This window comes from Platichthys flesus, chromosome 13, assembly GCF_949316205.1.
Source record: "Platichthys flesus chromosome 13, fPlaFle2.1, whole genome shotgun sequence".
Classification (NCBI taxonomy): Eukaryota; Metazoa; Chordata; class Actinopteri; order Pleuronectiformes; family Pleuronectidae; genus Platichthys; species Platichthys flesus.
In genome coordinates this window covers 8402066-8414676 of record NC_084957.1, presented here as the reverse complement: position 1 = coordinate 8414676, position 12611 = coordinate 8402066, and the positions used below count along the sequence as shown (strand labels likewise).

Below are 12611 nucleotides of genomic sequence, written 5' to 3'. Positions count from 1 at the left end.
ACAGCAGCAAGTTCGATAACCCACAGAAAGAAGAAACTTTGTGTGTCACTGACTGACTGAAAGACTCACGGTGACCTGAGGACTGGGTAAGGTGTGAATGCATGAGAAAGTGTATTTCACAAATAGTTAGCATGAATTTAAGTCTTTAGCTTTTCCTTAAACAGCCCATAAGACAGAGAGGACTCGCACGTCCCATTTCTTAAATTATTATATAGTCTGCAATTTATATTATGTAAAATGCTATGTATATAAAGTGTATTATTATAATTATATAAAAAGATTTGTGAATCTCAAGAGTGGTGGAGTTGATAACCAGCTTGAAAGACTGCGGTTTCTCTGCTGGCCACAGGGGGGGGGGGGCATTATATAAGAATATGGTAGCAATCCTGATCATGATCTGGGCAATGCACGAGTAACCAGTTTTCTAGATATATAAATTAAAACAGTAAACTATTAAGTTTAAAAATGGATATAAAATACTTTATATACTCAAAGTATATACAACTGTCGTTTACCATTTCAGTTGTGTGAAATCAAACTTAGTTATTCATTCATTGTATTCTGGAGTACACAGAACACATTCTTACATGCATTTTGAATGCACACTGGTTTGTGATGAGAAACCTTTTGAAAAAAAACTATAATTTAAACTATCACCCATTGGGAAATATGCTGTGATAGTATTTAAACAGGTCCTCAGCACCAACAGGACCTGACAGTAACTAGAGTGTAAAACCTGTAATGTGAGCAGGCTGAGAAATGTCCAGAGGAAACCAGGAGAAGGTTTATGACCCGGTTTGTTTTTCCATCTCCTGCATCTCCGTTCTTCCACCTCCTTGTTTATTATGCACCACAGGCCTGGTTTCATAGTCTTGTGTTGTTTCTGATCACAAACTGAAACTCAATTTGCTCTGATACAGTTGTATGCATGTTGAACAAATTTGAAAGCAATGAGCACGTTCCTGTGAAGACCTGTCCACACACATTCAAAGGACGAGTCCCTGTGTGCACCCAATGCAAAGATCTGAAGACGTCTTTCAATTCCAATCCATCAACAAGAAAAGTCGCACAACCTGGTCGGCTCATTGGAGAGAAGTTAAGATGAACAGGCAAATATATAAAACTGAAGAAAGGTCTGAAGTTGTAAGGGAAGTTTTTTTTATTAATATTTTGCTTACAACAAGTTTCATTTATAAAAGTACATCAAGTTCCGTTTATAAATGGCTATATACTGCCCCCTAGGGACTGTTGCTTTTTACTGCAAAAGAAAACTAAAGAAATTAAGTACAAGTCTGCTATAAGCTTATATCATGCTTTTTTTTTTATTATTAAATCTTACAAGTGCCAAGCAATACCTTGTTTTTAAACAGTCCCAAAAGCCTCACCTACCCCCCCCTCTCAACATGCTGGTACCAACCTGCCATCGTTCATTCCAACAGCTGGAAAACACAACTCCAACACGAGTTCAGAATATTCTGACAAATCAAGCAATGCCTGAAAAAAAAAAAAAAAAAAAAGGCAGCCTCACTTTTCTACAGCGTAAACAGAGGGCGTGATGAGAGCCCTCTTTCCATCAACACATCACAGACAACATGTCAGAACCCCCCCGTGAGTCTAACACCTCGTGTTCCTCTTTCACAGTTGACCCCACGCCGCTCCCCCCCTCCAAGCGCAGTCAGAAACACACGCGACGTTCAGAACTTCCTCGGCTGCTGGATGGGAAAGGAGCGGGACAAGTGGGTCTTCTCCACCGCGGGCCGCAGCTTGCTGTGCCTCACGCTCACCGGCGTCTCGGGGAAGTCGTGGCTCAGCTGTGAAAAGAGGTCAGGCGAGAGTTTTAGGATGGGCCGGGGCAGAGGCTGATCCGGTCTGCCTCAGAGTAGCTTCACTCAACATGCAAAGAACAAGAGTGGCTTTTAAAAAACAGAAAAAGGAAAAATGTTTGGGTTTACCTTGTCCAGAGTTCCTGCCAGGAGTATGCTCACCTGCTGCATCCGGTTGGCCGTGGCAAGGGACCTGCGGAAAGAGTTGAGCTCAACTTTAGAGCAAATCTCAGTAATTTACAAAAATGCTGCTGGACGTGTTAACATCGTAAAGTTTGAAGCAACGTTCCCCATCGCGTCCTTGGGCATTAAAGCAACACGGTGCAACTTTGACTGAGCAACAGCGCCCCCTGCAAACAAAGTCTATCAATGCGTTGACTGTAGTCCTGCTAAAGGGGCTGACAACTCAAACCTTTTCTTTCAGCAGAGAGGGTTAGGGTGCAGACCTACCTCAGTTTATCAGGCCGCTTGGTATCCTTCTCATGGCTCCCATGGCTGCTTCCATCCTCCAGGCTCTTCTTGGCCACTCGTTTACCTGCAGCCTTCACTGTTGACCCAGAGCGAGGGAAAGGTTAAATATGTTAGCTGGGGGGGGGGGTTACAGGGACAGGAATGGGCCAACAATGAGGTCATTCTGAAGCCGACAGGATTGTTCATGTTCACACGAGTTGCTAAGAGAATATTGTGTTCATTCTGCCATTTACAAGTTACACAACACATTCTGATGACTCACATTTACATTAAAACCTGCTACTTGTTTACACCAGCAAAATGCCATTAGGGTTTCTTTTCCTATGGTTTTTGGATACACAGAGGGGGGGGGGGGGGGGGTGAAGTCTGATGACGGCTGCGTTTTATCCCCACTGATGAACTTCATCGTTTACACCTGCGTGTTTCCCAATGTGACCAGTCTAAATGTTTGCTGGGGGGGGGGGAACACCACACAGATGGTTTAGTTAAAGCAGCGGGGTCTCGAATCTGAGTCGAGCTCTAATACCGGGTCCCAACCTGGGGGTGGGGTGGGGTAAATCTGAAGGGTCCCACAAGGAGATTAAAAGGGGAGAGAGAGAGAGAAAAACAAATCTGTAACACAAACTGTTTTTTCACTACAAAAGGTAAAGTGAAACACTTTAATAAATGTACCTATTTGGAACTGTAAAAAAAAAAAAATCATAAACTAAACATCACTAGAAAAAAAAAAAAGGATTAGTCTCCTGTGATCTTTCCTATGTTCTGGTTTGGGACCTAAATCAGGGCTGGGCTTAATAAATGATTAATCATCACAATAAACTTGAAACCTCCGATTTAAAAAAAACAAAAAACGATGTTGATTTTTAATTGTTATTAAAAACACAACATTAACATAAAAATGTTTAAAAGTAAAAGAAATGCGACATTAAACCGGATAACTGTAGATATTGACTGTTAGAACAAAGAGTCCTAAAACTAGATCATTTAAAAAAAAAATTAATAACATATTTAAAAACAACCAGTCCCATAAACCCTGGTGCTTTTGTTACTATGCACCATTCAGTTTGAAAGTGCGTTCATTAAATAACGCGTCAGAGACAGAAGGAGCTAATTTTGCGATGCGCACGTTTTGGCACGACGGGTATTTTTTTGCATCGCACGCAGCTTGCAGAAAAAAAAAAAAACATTGCGTTCTTTTGGATGTTTTGCTCGCACGGACCGAGGCCTGTAAATCCGAGCATTGTGCGAGAGATCCGTGCAAACACGGATCGGACGCAACTTCACACGATCCCAGCGACCGAAGCGGATCTCCTCGTGTGTTATGGAGAGAGACAGAGGAGTGAAGAAGAAGAGGGTGAGGTGTTGTTGAGGAGCAGGGGGAGGAGGAGCTCGCAGTGGAAAACAACAGACACACAAAACGCATGAAAAGGAGTATAGTCGGCGTGCGGAGCAGCTTCACCTGCAGGAGGGTGGCCGGCCTTCAGCAGAGGAGCCTCCTTCGCTCCGGGCTTGTTCAGATGCTGCACCATTTTCCAAAAGTTTTTCCGTAGAGAAGCACGAGGACAGCAAAACAAACTCTGATTCTCTGCAGCGACGCCGCCTCCGTTGTTTTTATGCTCCCACGCTGATGACGCGCCGAGAGGATACAGGAAGTGTGAAGCCACAGGCACGCCCACTTGTGAATGTTTTGAATTGATGCTGAGCTGTTTTCACCCGTAAAGTGGAAACAACACGTCTCGTGTTTTCATCCACGCGTGTGTTTGTAAACAACACGTGTTCGAGGTTTCTTTGTTTGGATTATTTTGAAAAGATTAAGCCGTCTTATTGTGAAAATCCTCAAAAAAACATTGATTAGTAATTGATTTTATTCCAAATATGAAATCTGAAGTGTGCAATGCATCCACTTAAGATTAAAGAACATATAAAACAGTGCATTTGCAATCAGTGATGAATGAAACTTCCACAGTTTGAACTTTTATAAAAATGTATTCAAGTGTGACGGTGCAACTTTAATAAATTCACTTTAACCCTCCTTGTTTCCATTGGGTCTTATTGAACGTCTCCGTACAAAGGAGTCGTCCAGTGATGCATAAAACCAACGTCCTCACTGAACATGTGAAAATGAGACTTTCTACTCTACTGCTACAAGTGACAAACATCTTGACAGCCATCTTTTTTTGTTTCACTCGAGTAACGCAGATATTTTGATTTGTAGAAGACAAAGAAGAGGCTGATATCATTGACTGTGAGCTGACGTGCACAATAGACTCGAGCAAGTCTCTTACTTCTTTAGGAAGTTAACTTCTGGCTTAACTCCAGAAGCTCTACGGAGGAGAAACCTGCCGGTCGTCAGAGCAAAGAAAAGGTTTGAATCAGCATTTCTGTGTTTGTTAGTTTGCAGCGTTACACAGAATCTAGTGGATGGATTCCCGTGGAACTCGGTGGCAGGATGTGGTGGATCAGTGGAGAACCCTTTACCTTGTGGTACAGCTCTGGTTTAGAACGTGGATCCAGGATCTTTAACACTGTCACAAGTTGATTTTTGTCAATTTCTTCAATCTGTTACATCCAGTTATGTGTGATGAGAAAAGTCTGGCATGTTAAAAGAGGTCGGTTTCAGAGAGGGGGATCTTTATGGTGCAGATCCAAATGAAAATCTACATCTAGTGGATATAAAAGACTCCTTGTGTGGGGGGGGTTGTGTTGTGTTGTGTGGTAGCAAATGCAAGAAACCTGTACCTACCACTAATAAGCAGCTGAGATCATGTCATTGGTTTATTCTGGAAACTATTAAACCGGTTCCCACCAAACTGCAGAGGGTCACTGTGGTGCAGATGCAGATTAAGGAGCAAATAGTTTTTTTTTATATTTTTTGTATGACAAACAAATTATTCAGGCTAATGGACCACTTCCCTTTTTTCATTTCAACTTTCTATGATAAAAACTAGACAATCACATGTCAGCGGTTGGGCCTTGGGCGGGGGTGTGCGCTTGACTGAGCACACATCTCGTGGTCCACTTCTCTCCACCTGTTGAATGCAGCGGTAAACAGCTGCTCGAGAGAACAGTTTGATTTCATGTTCAATCTTGTTTCATGTTTGCTTGTATGGAAACTGGCCTGGGAACAGTCGGTGTGAAATGTGGTTGGACGGTACCTGTGAAAACAACACGATCACACGGAGCGCTTAAAAAACAAAACTGACCTTTTATTATTTTTTAACACGTTTGTGCTATGATGCCATCTTTGTCCACATACTTCTTCATATATTTATTTCTCTATAGTTTTAACATGGCACAAGTTTTGTCCTTTTTAGCCAGTGCTGATGGGTTTAGAACAGGTGATGTGTTTTGTGTGTGTGTGTTTTTTTTTCTGTATTTACAATACAATGAAAGAAATGTACAAGACTCCATGGCATTACACGACTTCAACATTAGGTACAGACACAACTTGATCCCTCTGTACAATCTAACATCATTAGGTTACAATGTTTTCTTAAAGTTCATCTTTTGTTTTGTTTTTTTTACAGATATGAGTTCATGATCCATTTTGGCTTCAGCACATACATGTTCCCCCTCTTGACCCTTTCCGCAGACCCTTGCTCACACGACTCACACCTTTCACCATGCTATCACTCGCTAAGAGTTTCATAAAGGAAATAAAACTAACATCTAGACAGAGCAGGACGCACGACTCGTCACGGTAGTGTCCAGGCCCGTCCCTCAACAGAGCCCCAGCATGATTCCATCTTCCTCTCCCAAATAAAAAAATATAATAAAAAAAAAAACTAAAACATTCCTTGATTTCCTTCTTTGGCACACGTTCCATCATTCCATCATTTCATCTGCCATCGCTCGGTTGAACTCCCTCATCCAACACACGCACATCCACTTGAAAACAAACACACTTATAAAGCCAAGTTCATGAAAAATAGTTCATCGGGTTGTTTTTTTGTGTCACGACTGGATCTTTGCCTTTGCTGCAGGGTGGAGACACGCCCCCTCCTCCCCCCTGCTCCCCCCCCCGAAAACTTCAGTCATAGACGAGGTGCTGGATCGTAACCACAGGAGCGTCCGCAGGGCCTACACCCAGGAGTCGGGCGAGCCGGGGTACTGCTCCGCCCGGTACGAAGGCCTCCGCGTGCTAGCGTAAAAGTCCACGTAGTTGGTGGTGGATTTCAGTCCGTGAGGCTGCGTGCTGTACTCCACCGCGGGGGGGTAGGTGATGACCTCCTCCAGGTACGGGTCGTCGTAGCCGTGTTGATGCTGCAGGTACATTCTGTACGGGTCGTAATTCCTCCTGCCCGGCTCCTCTGTGTAATACACAGGCTGCGAGGGGAAAAAAGAGATGGTTAACAATAATAATACTTCGCTACTATATCAACACAAAATTCCTCACAAAACCTCTCAGGAAAAATTGGACGTGAAGCCTAAATGAACACTTTGCGTCATTGTTACAAACGTTTGGTTTGATTGAAATGCTTCATTACAACAGCAGCTCGTCTGTGTCATCGCTCGACTGAAAAAAACTTAAAAATAAAATGACAACCATAAAATGATGCCCCTTCTCTGGATCCACTGCAATTTTCTTTAAATGTATCTATGCAATATTCATTCTGTGTGTGCAATACAATGGTTCATGTCCCATCCATTCACTGGATATATGAGTTTTTATGCCATTCCACCCTACTCCATATTTTTCTACATTTTTTTATATTTGCTTACACTTAAGAATTATTATCCTATCACCTAAGTTTTGCATGGTACTTATTACTACTTACTGATTCCTATTTAAACTCTTGCTGCTGTAATATTGCAAATTTGCCACCTTTTTTCCCCCCGAGAATTTCTTTGGGGCCTTAAACCTTTATTTGATAGGAGAGAATTAGTGTGTGTGTGTGGCGGGGGGGTGCAGAGAACTGGGAAGACGTGCAGCAAGAAGCAGAGTCAGGACTTCTGCTGCCTCATAATAAAACTCTAATATTAGAAGCATTCAAAGGAAATGCAGTGTATTTGTCGCTGGGATTTGTGCTGACCACGGAAGTTCAATACAACAGGATCGAGTCAGAGGAGCTGTAAGATGGAGTCACACAGGACACCTCCCGCTCCGCAGCACAGTAACTCTACTGCTGTATTAAACTACACTCGTCATTTCGTTAATCTTTAAGATTATTATTTTAAGGACAGGTTTGAGCTTCTTGTATTTGCTAATAACATGTTAACACTTGAGACCACTAACACAACAGGTACCAACCCAGAAGTTGAATTAAAATTCTCTGTCTGATATAAGTGGGGTAATGGCTGCCTTCACACGTTAGCAAATCTAAATGTGATGTGATGAAGGACACGAGAAGAACTCCCCCGTCTCCTTCCTCACTGTTCCCCGCTCTCTGAACACGTTCTGTGGCAGTGACAGATGCCTGAGATGCACGCAGACTACCCCAATCCCAGCAGTCACATCCACTCTGGCTCAGACAATAGCTGACGTGCACGGTTGTTCCCAGCGTCGCCATTTATCTGCAGCCGAGTACGTGTCAGTCTCTTTGTGTTAGTGAGGCGGGTTGGAAGAGCCGCTCGTCCTCGCCAGCTTCGTACAGCACGATGAGAGGATCACAAACTGACCGACTTGTACCAGGACTATCAACAGTTTCCCAGAAGAAACTCTATTTATTAAAAGGTTCATACCTGCAGGTGCTTTCTGTGTCTCAACATTGAAGCAAATTGGATCTCAAACGATTAACTGATGAATCAATCGAGCAATCAGCAAAATAAATGAGCAGATTAATCTCTGTTTAATTGACAGAAAATTTAATTAGTGGGTTTTGGACAGTTGCTCAAACCAAACCAAAAATCGACACACATCATCTTTGTGTGCGAGAGTTTGTAACATACATTTTTCTGTTCCCTTCAGATTAATTGATGATGAAAATAAGCATTAGAAGCAGCCTTATTGCAAATTATGTTTTGAATGTGTTTAATTAATTAACACGTTTTGTGTTGTATTTATCATTTAGTTACACTGTTAACATGAGAATATTCAAATAAACAGTCAGATTAGAGTTAATTTCCTCCTGAGTGGCTGCTTGAGCAGGTGGAATAAGAGCAGAAATACCAGCAGCAGATGAGAACACAGAGCATTTGTATTTACCTGTGTTCTCCTGGGCTCCTCTCTCGTGGGCGATGGGTAGTAATATGAAGAAGGCTTTACAGACCCTGGAAAAGAGTGCAAATAAAAGTTGTGTTGCTGTTCATCAAAGAGTGGGACTTAATGCAAACACGCTTCATTTCATATCAGTGAAAAAGTCGGAACATCCCCACAGGGCAAATGTCTGTATTTAGCAGGTTCAAAAAGTGTGACGCTGATCTGGAGTGAGAAATAACAGCGAATAATAGAGTTGGCCACAACTGGTCTGTTGTTTACACAGCCCATGGGACGGGATTTTGCTTTGGCACTGCATCCATCCAGTGGAATCCTGAAACTCCAGTTCCATTTTGCTGTGTGATGTGGAGGCTGCAGCTCTTTCTGTTTACTTTGCCCTCCCCCATGCTCCCACCGACCAGCGGAGGCTGGCTGGGGCTCTCGTCTGGATGTAGTACGTCTGGGTGCCCACTCAAGCTGCAAGCTGCAACTTGGGCCCACTCACAACGGCAGTATTGTTGTGGCTGGTCAGTCCACAAAACCAGCTCTGTGCTGTGAATCAACCTGAGTGACTGTCTCAGGGCTGCCAGGCTTTGGTGGGGATGATAAGGGAGGGCTGCACTGGCAGGAAGAGGAGGCCGGCTGTGGAATCTGCTGGGTGTTATGAGGGATAAAGCAGATAACGTTCTGCACAGGGGCGACCAGAGGGGAGCTTGTGATTACTGTCTGGTGCAGAGAGTGGATACGGTTTGAACACGATTGGAAAGAGTAGCTGAATACAAGATGTTTGCACTTTCAATGGCTTCCAGATGTGCGCTCTTCGTACCTGTATACTGATTTTTATGAATACTGTTGTCCCCTTGGAAATTATAAAATTGCATAGTTGACTGTGCTCTCTGGTAATCTTTGATGGTGTCTCTATGCTCTTTGATTCCCAGCGCTGCAGGAGACGACGTGGCAGTGGCAGCTGTGAGAGAGAGAAAAACATTTCGACATTAAATTCCAGAGGTTTTCCTGTTTCGCCGGCGGTTTCTATTTCCATCGGGTTGGAACTGAGGCGGAAAGAACATACCAGGGTGGTTGACTGGGGACATCTGAACGCCACTGGTGGGGAGGCTGGGCTGGGACTTGAACCTGTCCCTTTCAAGTGTTGACACAGGAGTGAGGAAATGGTTTTGGTTCCATCCGTCCTGGAAGGGAAGCACAGAGAGGAAGAAGTATGAATAACAAGAACAGTGCTGGATGTTGTACAACAAATATGTGGTATTTTTAAATATGTCCTTCCTTTGGTCACAGAGGGAAACTTGTAAGAGTCCTCTGCTTTGTGGTCCTCAGTTCGTCCACATTGCTAAAAGGTACCAATGTTTAAACCATTTGAACCTGCTGTGTTTATACAACTTCTATTGAAACCTGTTGCACTCATGTAACATTATAACTGAAGTAAATAAATGAAACTGGCTTCATGAGTTTTAACATAATATATCAGTGATTGAACACAAGTAACATCCCATCATCCTTACTTTTTTATAGATGATACGCAGATCCCGGTACAGCCAGAGTGTGTTCAGCACCTGAGCAGCTGCCTTCACCACCTTCATAGAGTACCTGGAACACAGACACACAAAGAATCCTTTTCAGTGCTGATAAATCCATTCAGCCACATCATAAATTACACAGAAAATATTGTAGAACACTACAATTAGCTTTGGGAACTGAGACATGGATAGAAGTCCATGCATGGATAACACAACAACAATGTGAAGCATGACACCTGAGGCCCAGAAAGAAGGGAGAGAGAAGATTAAAGAATGAGAGGAGAGGAAGTCCTGAAGACTTTTCACAATCATAAGATTTTTATGCACATGCTTTTTGCATCGTGCGATTTAATGTATATAGGAAATAGTAAATACTTTTTAGTCTGTGATTGTTGAGTTAATGCTTAAAAGATTTAAAGATCATTTCGTCATTTCAACATTTGACCTCTTTTTTTTAAAGCCATTTTGGAGTTGGAACAAGGAACAGATAAAAGAACTAGAATCGATAATCAGATTCAGAAATCCAACCCGACCCTGAGTGTGACTGATGGAAGAGAGTGTCCTCAGTGGGTTTTAACCTGGAACATTACTGAATATACAGCAGGCTAGAAATAGACTGCTGCCATCAGTCCACAGGGAAACACAAGCTCAATGCACACAAAACCACCTTCCCTGTGACTAGAGCTTCTCCTTCTGCAAGCATTTAAATGTATGAGTGTGTGTGTGTGTTAATGTAAACCACCTACTCTCCCATGTCCAATTCAGTGTGTGCAGCCGAGCCACTAACACATATGGCTGATCACTGTTTTTTGTGAGTGTTTGAGGCGTTCATGTTAGCGACTCAGGTTTGTATCACTGTGTACAAAAAAGAAAAAGCTTTGGGACAAATCCCTGCTGCTGTAGCACACCTGTCTCCTCTGCCCTTGGTGATGTTGACCAGCTTCTCGATGCCGCCCGTGTCGGCCAGGGCCTTGGCGTTCTCCATGTTTTTGCTGGTCACCTCGTTCAGGGTGCAACAGATGGCCGCCACGGTCTCATCTGACAGCAGGGTGGTGTTTCCCCCGGGGAGACGGTTGACCAGGTCCCTCATCGCATACTTCCCTGAGAGGGAGGAGGGAGAGTGAGACTTGCAGCTCATACATTTTGACATTGTAAATCGGGCATGTGGGCAGAAGCTTAATGCACAGAGAGGCGAGGAGGAGGTCAACACACAAACACTGCTGTTTTTTAAAATACGTTACATAATGTATAAGTGCACGTCTAAACTACATTAAACAATTCCTGCATCACAAATGACTTTGCTTGAAACTGCAGTGAGGTAGGCAGTTTTCCTAACTGACATTGAATCCCCACTACAAGGGCGTCTTCTGTTAAAAGAGGATTGCTCCCCCTATCTCTCCCTCAGCCAGGCAGCCCCACTGGAAGACCTGAATGCATGCAGCACATGTAACCCCCCCCCCCCCCCCACAACAAAAAGTGCCTCGGACCAACACTGCAGCCTCTTCCTCAGGCGTTTCTCCCTGCCTTGCTGGAACTGTCCCTCCTTGTTAATCCTACACAGAGATTAGATTAGATTAGACTGTTTGGTGGAATGGAAAAGGCTGTAACCAGCACTTAAATTGGTTTAAAAAAAACACCCCAGTTCTGTTTCATGTTAAACATACAGTTCAACATTGTTCTTTTGTCAGTGGACTTATACAAAATATCAAATAGTTTTAGATGAAATATTGAATAAATACTTCAATTTATAGTCAAAATCTTCCCAAAACTGTCCTTCACTGTGTATTTTGTATTATTAGAATTTCCCCTAGGATCCTTTATAAGAAGTTGAATGAACAGTTCTAAAATGAAATAAGAGGTAATTAATTTGACATGTGAATAAAACAAAAACAGCGGCCTTCCATAAACCAATTGACACATTAATAGATTTAAAAACATTCTCAGTTCATTATGAAACTGCATGAAGCCTGTACTTCACCCCAGAGGGATTTTAATGCCAGTGTTGGGTTTGTGTGTTCTTTGTTACTATAAAAACATGGTGGTGCAACAAAGTGGCTTCCATGGAAAAGGACCAGTCCCCTGTGTAGATATGAAGGGAATACTTCTGCACTCATTAAAACACAATGATTGTTAAGTTCAGGCGATTAAACATTGATGAATTATGAATATGTTTTATACCTGACAAAGAATCCCCTGAAATCCTGCACACTTTACCTTCATGTTTGCTATAATTTCATTCAGAAAGGCAGAATTCTGAAAAGATTGCGGTTTGACAGTGTAATTTCTCACCTATGAGTTCCTTGTTCCTGACATCCAGTGCCATGTTTCTCAGCGCGGTGGCAACCGAACACACCACCCTGTCGTTGTCCATTCGCAGCAGTTCCACTAGGATGGGCAGACCCTTCTCCTTACGCACCGCTGCACGGATGTATGCTGCAAACTGCACACGCAAAGACACACACACAAAAAAGGCATTCAGACTGTAAAAGGGTTGAGACGTCAAACGCAGGGAAGTGCACGTTGCACATTTGGAGCATGTGTTTCAAGTGTAAAACTGAGCTGTTAAATCCTTTCTCAACAGTTGAACAGATGCTTTACTCCCTCAGATATCACATTAAACATACAATCAGAGAAGGATGTGTGTAT

General features: G+C 42.9%; 2 protein-coding genes across 5 annotated transcripts in view; both read right to left on the bottom strand.

The window, feature by feature from the left end:
* Positions 1 to 1136: 1136 nt before the first annotated feature.
* LOC133967650 (death-associated protein-like 1 homolog) lies at positions 1137 to 3911 on the bottom strand. The gene is made up of 4 exons (XM_062403226.1): positions 3754 to 3911; positions 2274 to 2370; positions 1953 to 2016; positions 1137 to 1811 (listed from the first exon to the last, which is right to left on the bottom strand). The coding sequence occupies exons 1-4, from the start codon at positions 3821 to 3823 to the stop codon at positions 1695 to 1697; spliced, it is 348 nt and encodes a 115-aa protein (XP_062259210.1). The 5' UTR covers positions 3824 to 3911; the 3' UTR covers positions 1137 to 1694.
* Positions 3912 to 5479: 1568 nt separating this feature from the next.
* Positions 5480 to 12611, bottom strand: part of pkp4 (plakophilin 4) — a 72317-nt gene continuing 65185 nt past the window's right edge. For all 4 annotated transcript variants that reach the window (XM_062402285.1, XM_062402287.1, XM_062402286.1 and 1 more), the window contains 7 exons: positions 12255 to 12405; positions 10874 to 11066; positions 9951 to 10035; positions 9503 to 9620; positions 9257 to 9397; positions 8440 to 8504; positions 5480 to 6620 (listed from right to left, as the gene is read on the bottom strand). In XM_062402285.1, coding sequence (XP_062258269.1) covers positions 6375 to 6620; positions 8440 to 8504; positions 9257 to 9397; positions 9503 to 9620; positions 9951 to 10035; positions 10874 to 11066; positions 12255 to 12405 — 999 coding nt within the window. In that variant the 3' untranslated portion in view covers positions 5480 to 6374. The remainder of the gene's footprint in view (positions 6621 to 8439; positions 8505 to 9256; positions 9398 to 9502; positions 9621 to 9950; positions 10036 to 10873; positions 11067 to 12254; positions 12406 to 12611) is intronic.

What these genes read in the sequence shown, in the direction of transcription:
- LOC133967650 (XM_062403226.1), bottom strand. Translation starts at nt 3,823, where the DNA reads ATGGTGCAGCATCTGAACAAGCCCGGAGCGAAGGAGGCTCCTCTGCTG. An exon ending in AAGCGGCCTGATAAACTGAG is followed by an intron (nt 2,017 to 2,273) that starts GTAGGTCTGCAC and finishes CTCTTTCCGCAG; the next exon opens with GTCCCTTGCCACGGCCAACC. An exon ending in TGGCAGGAACTCTGGACAAG is followed by an intron (nt 1,812 to 1,952) that starts GTAAACCCAAAC and finishes CTCTTTTCACAG; the next exon opens with CTGAGCCACGACTTCCCCGA.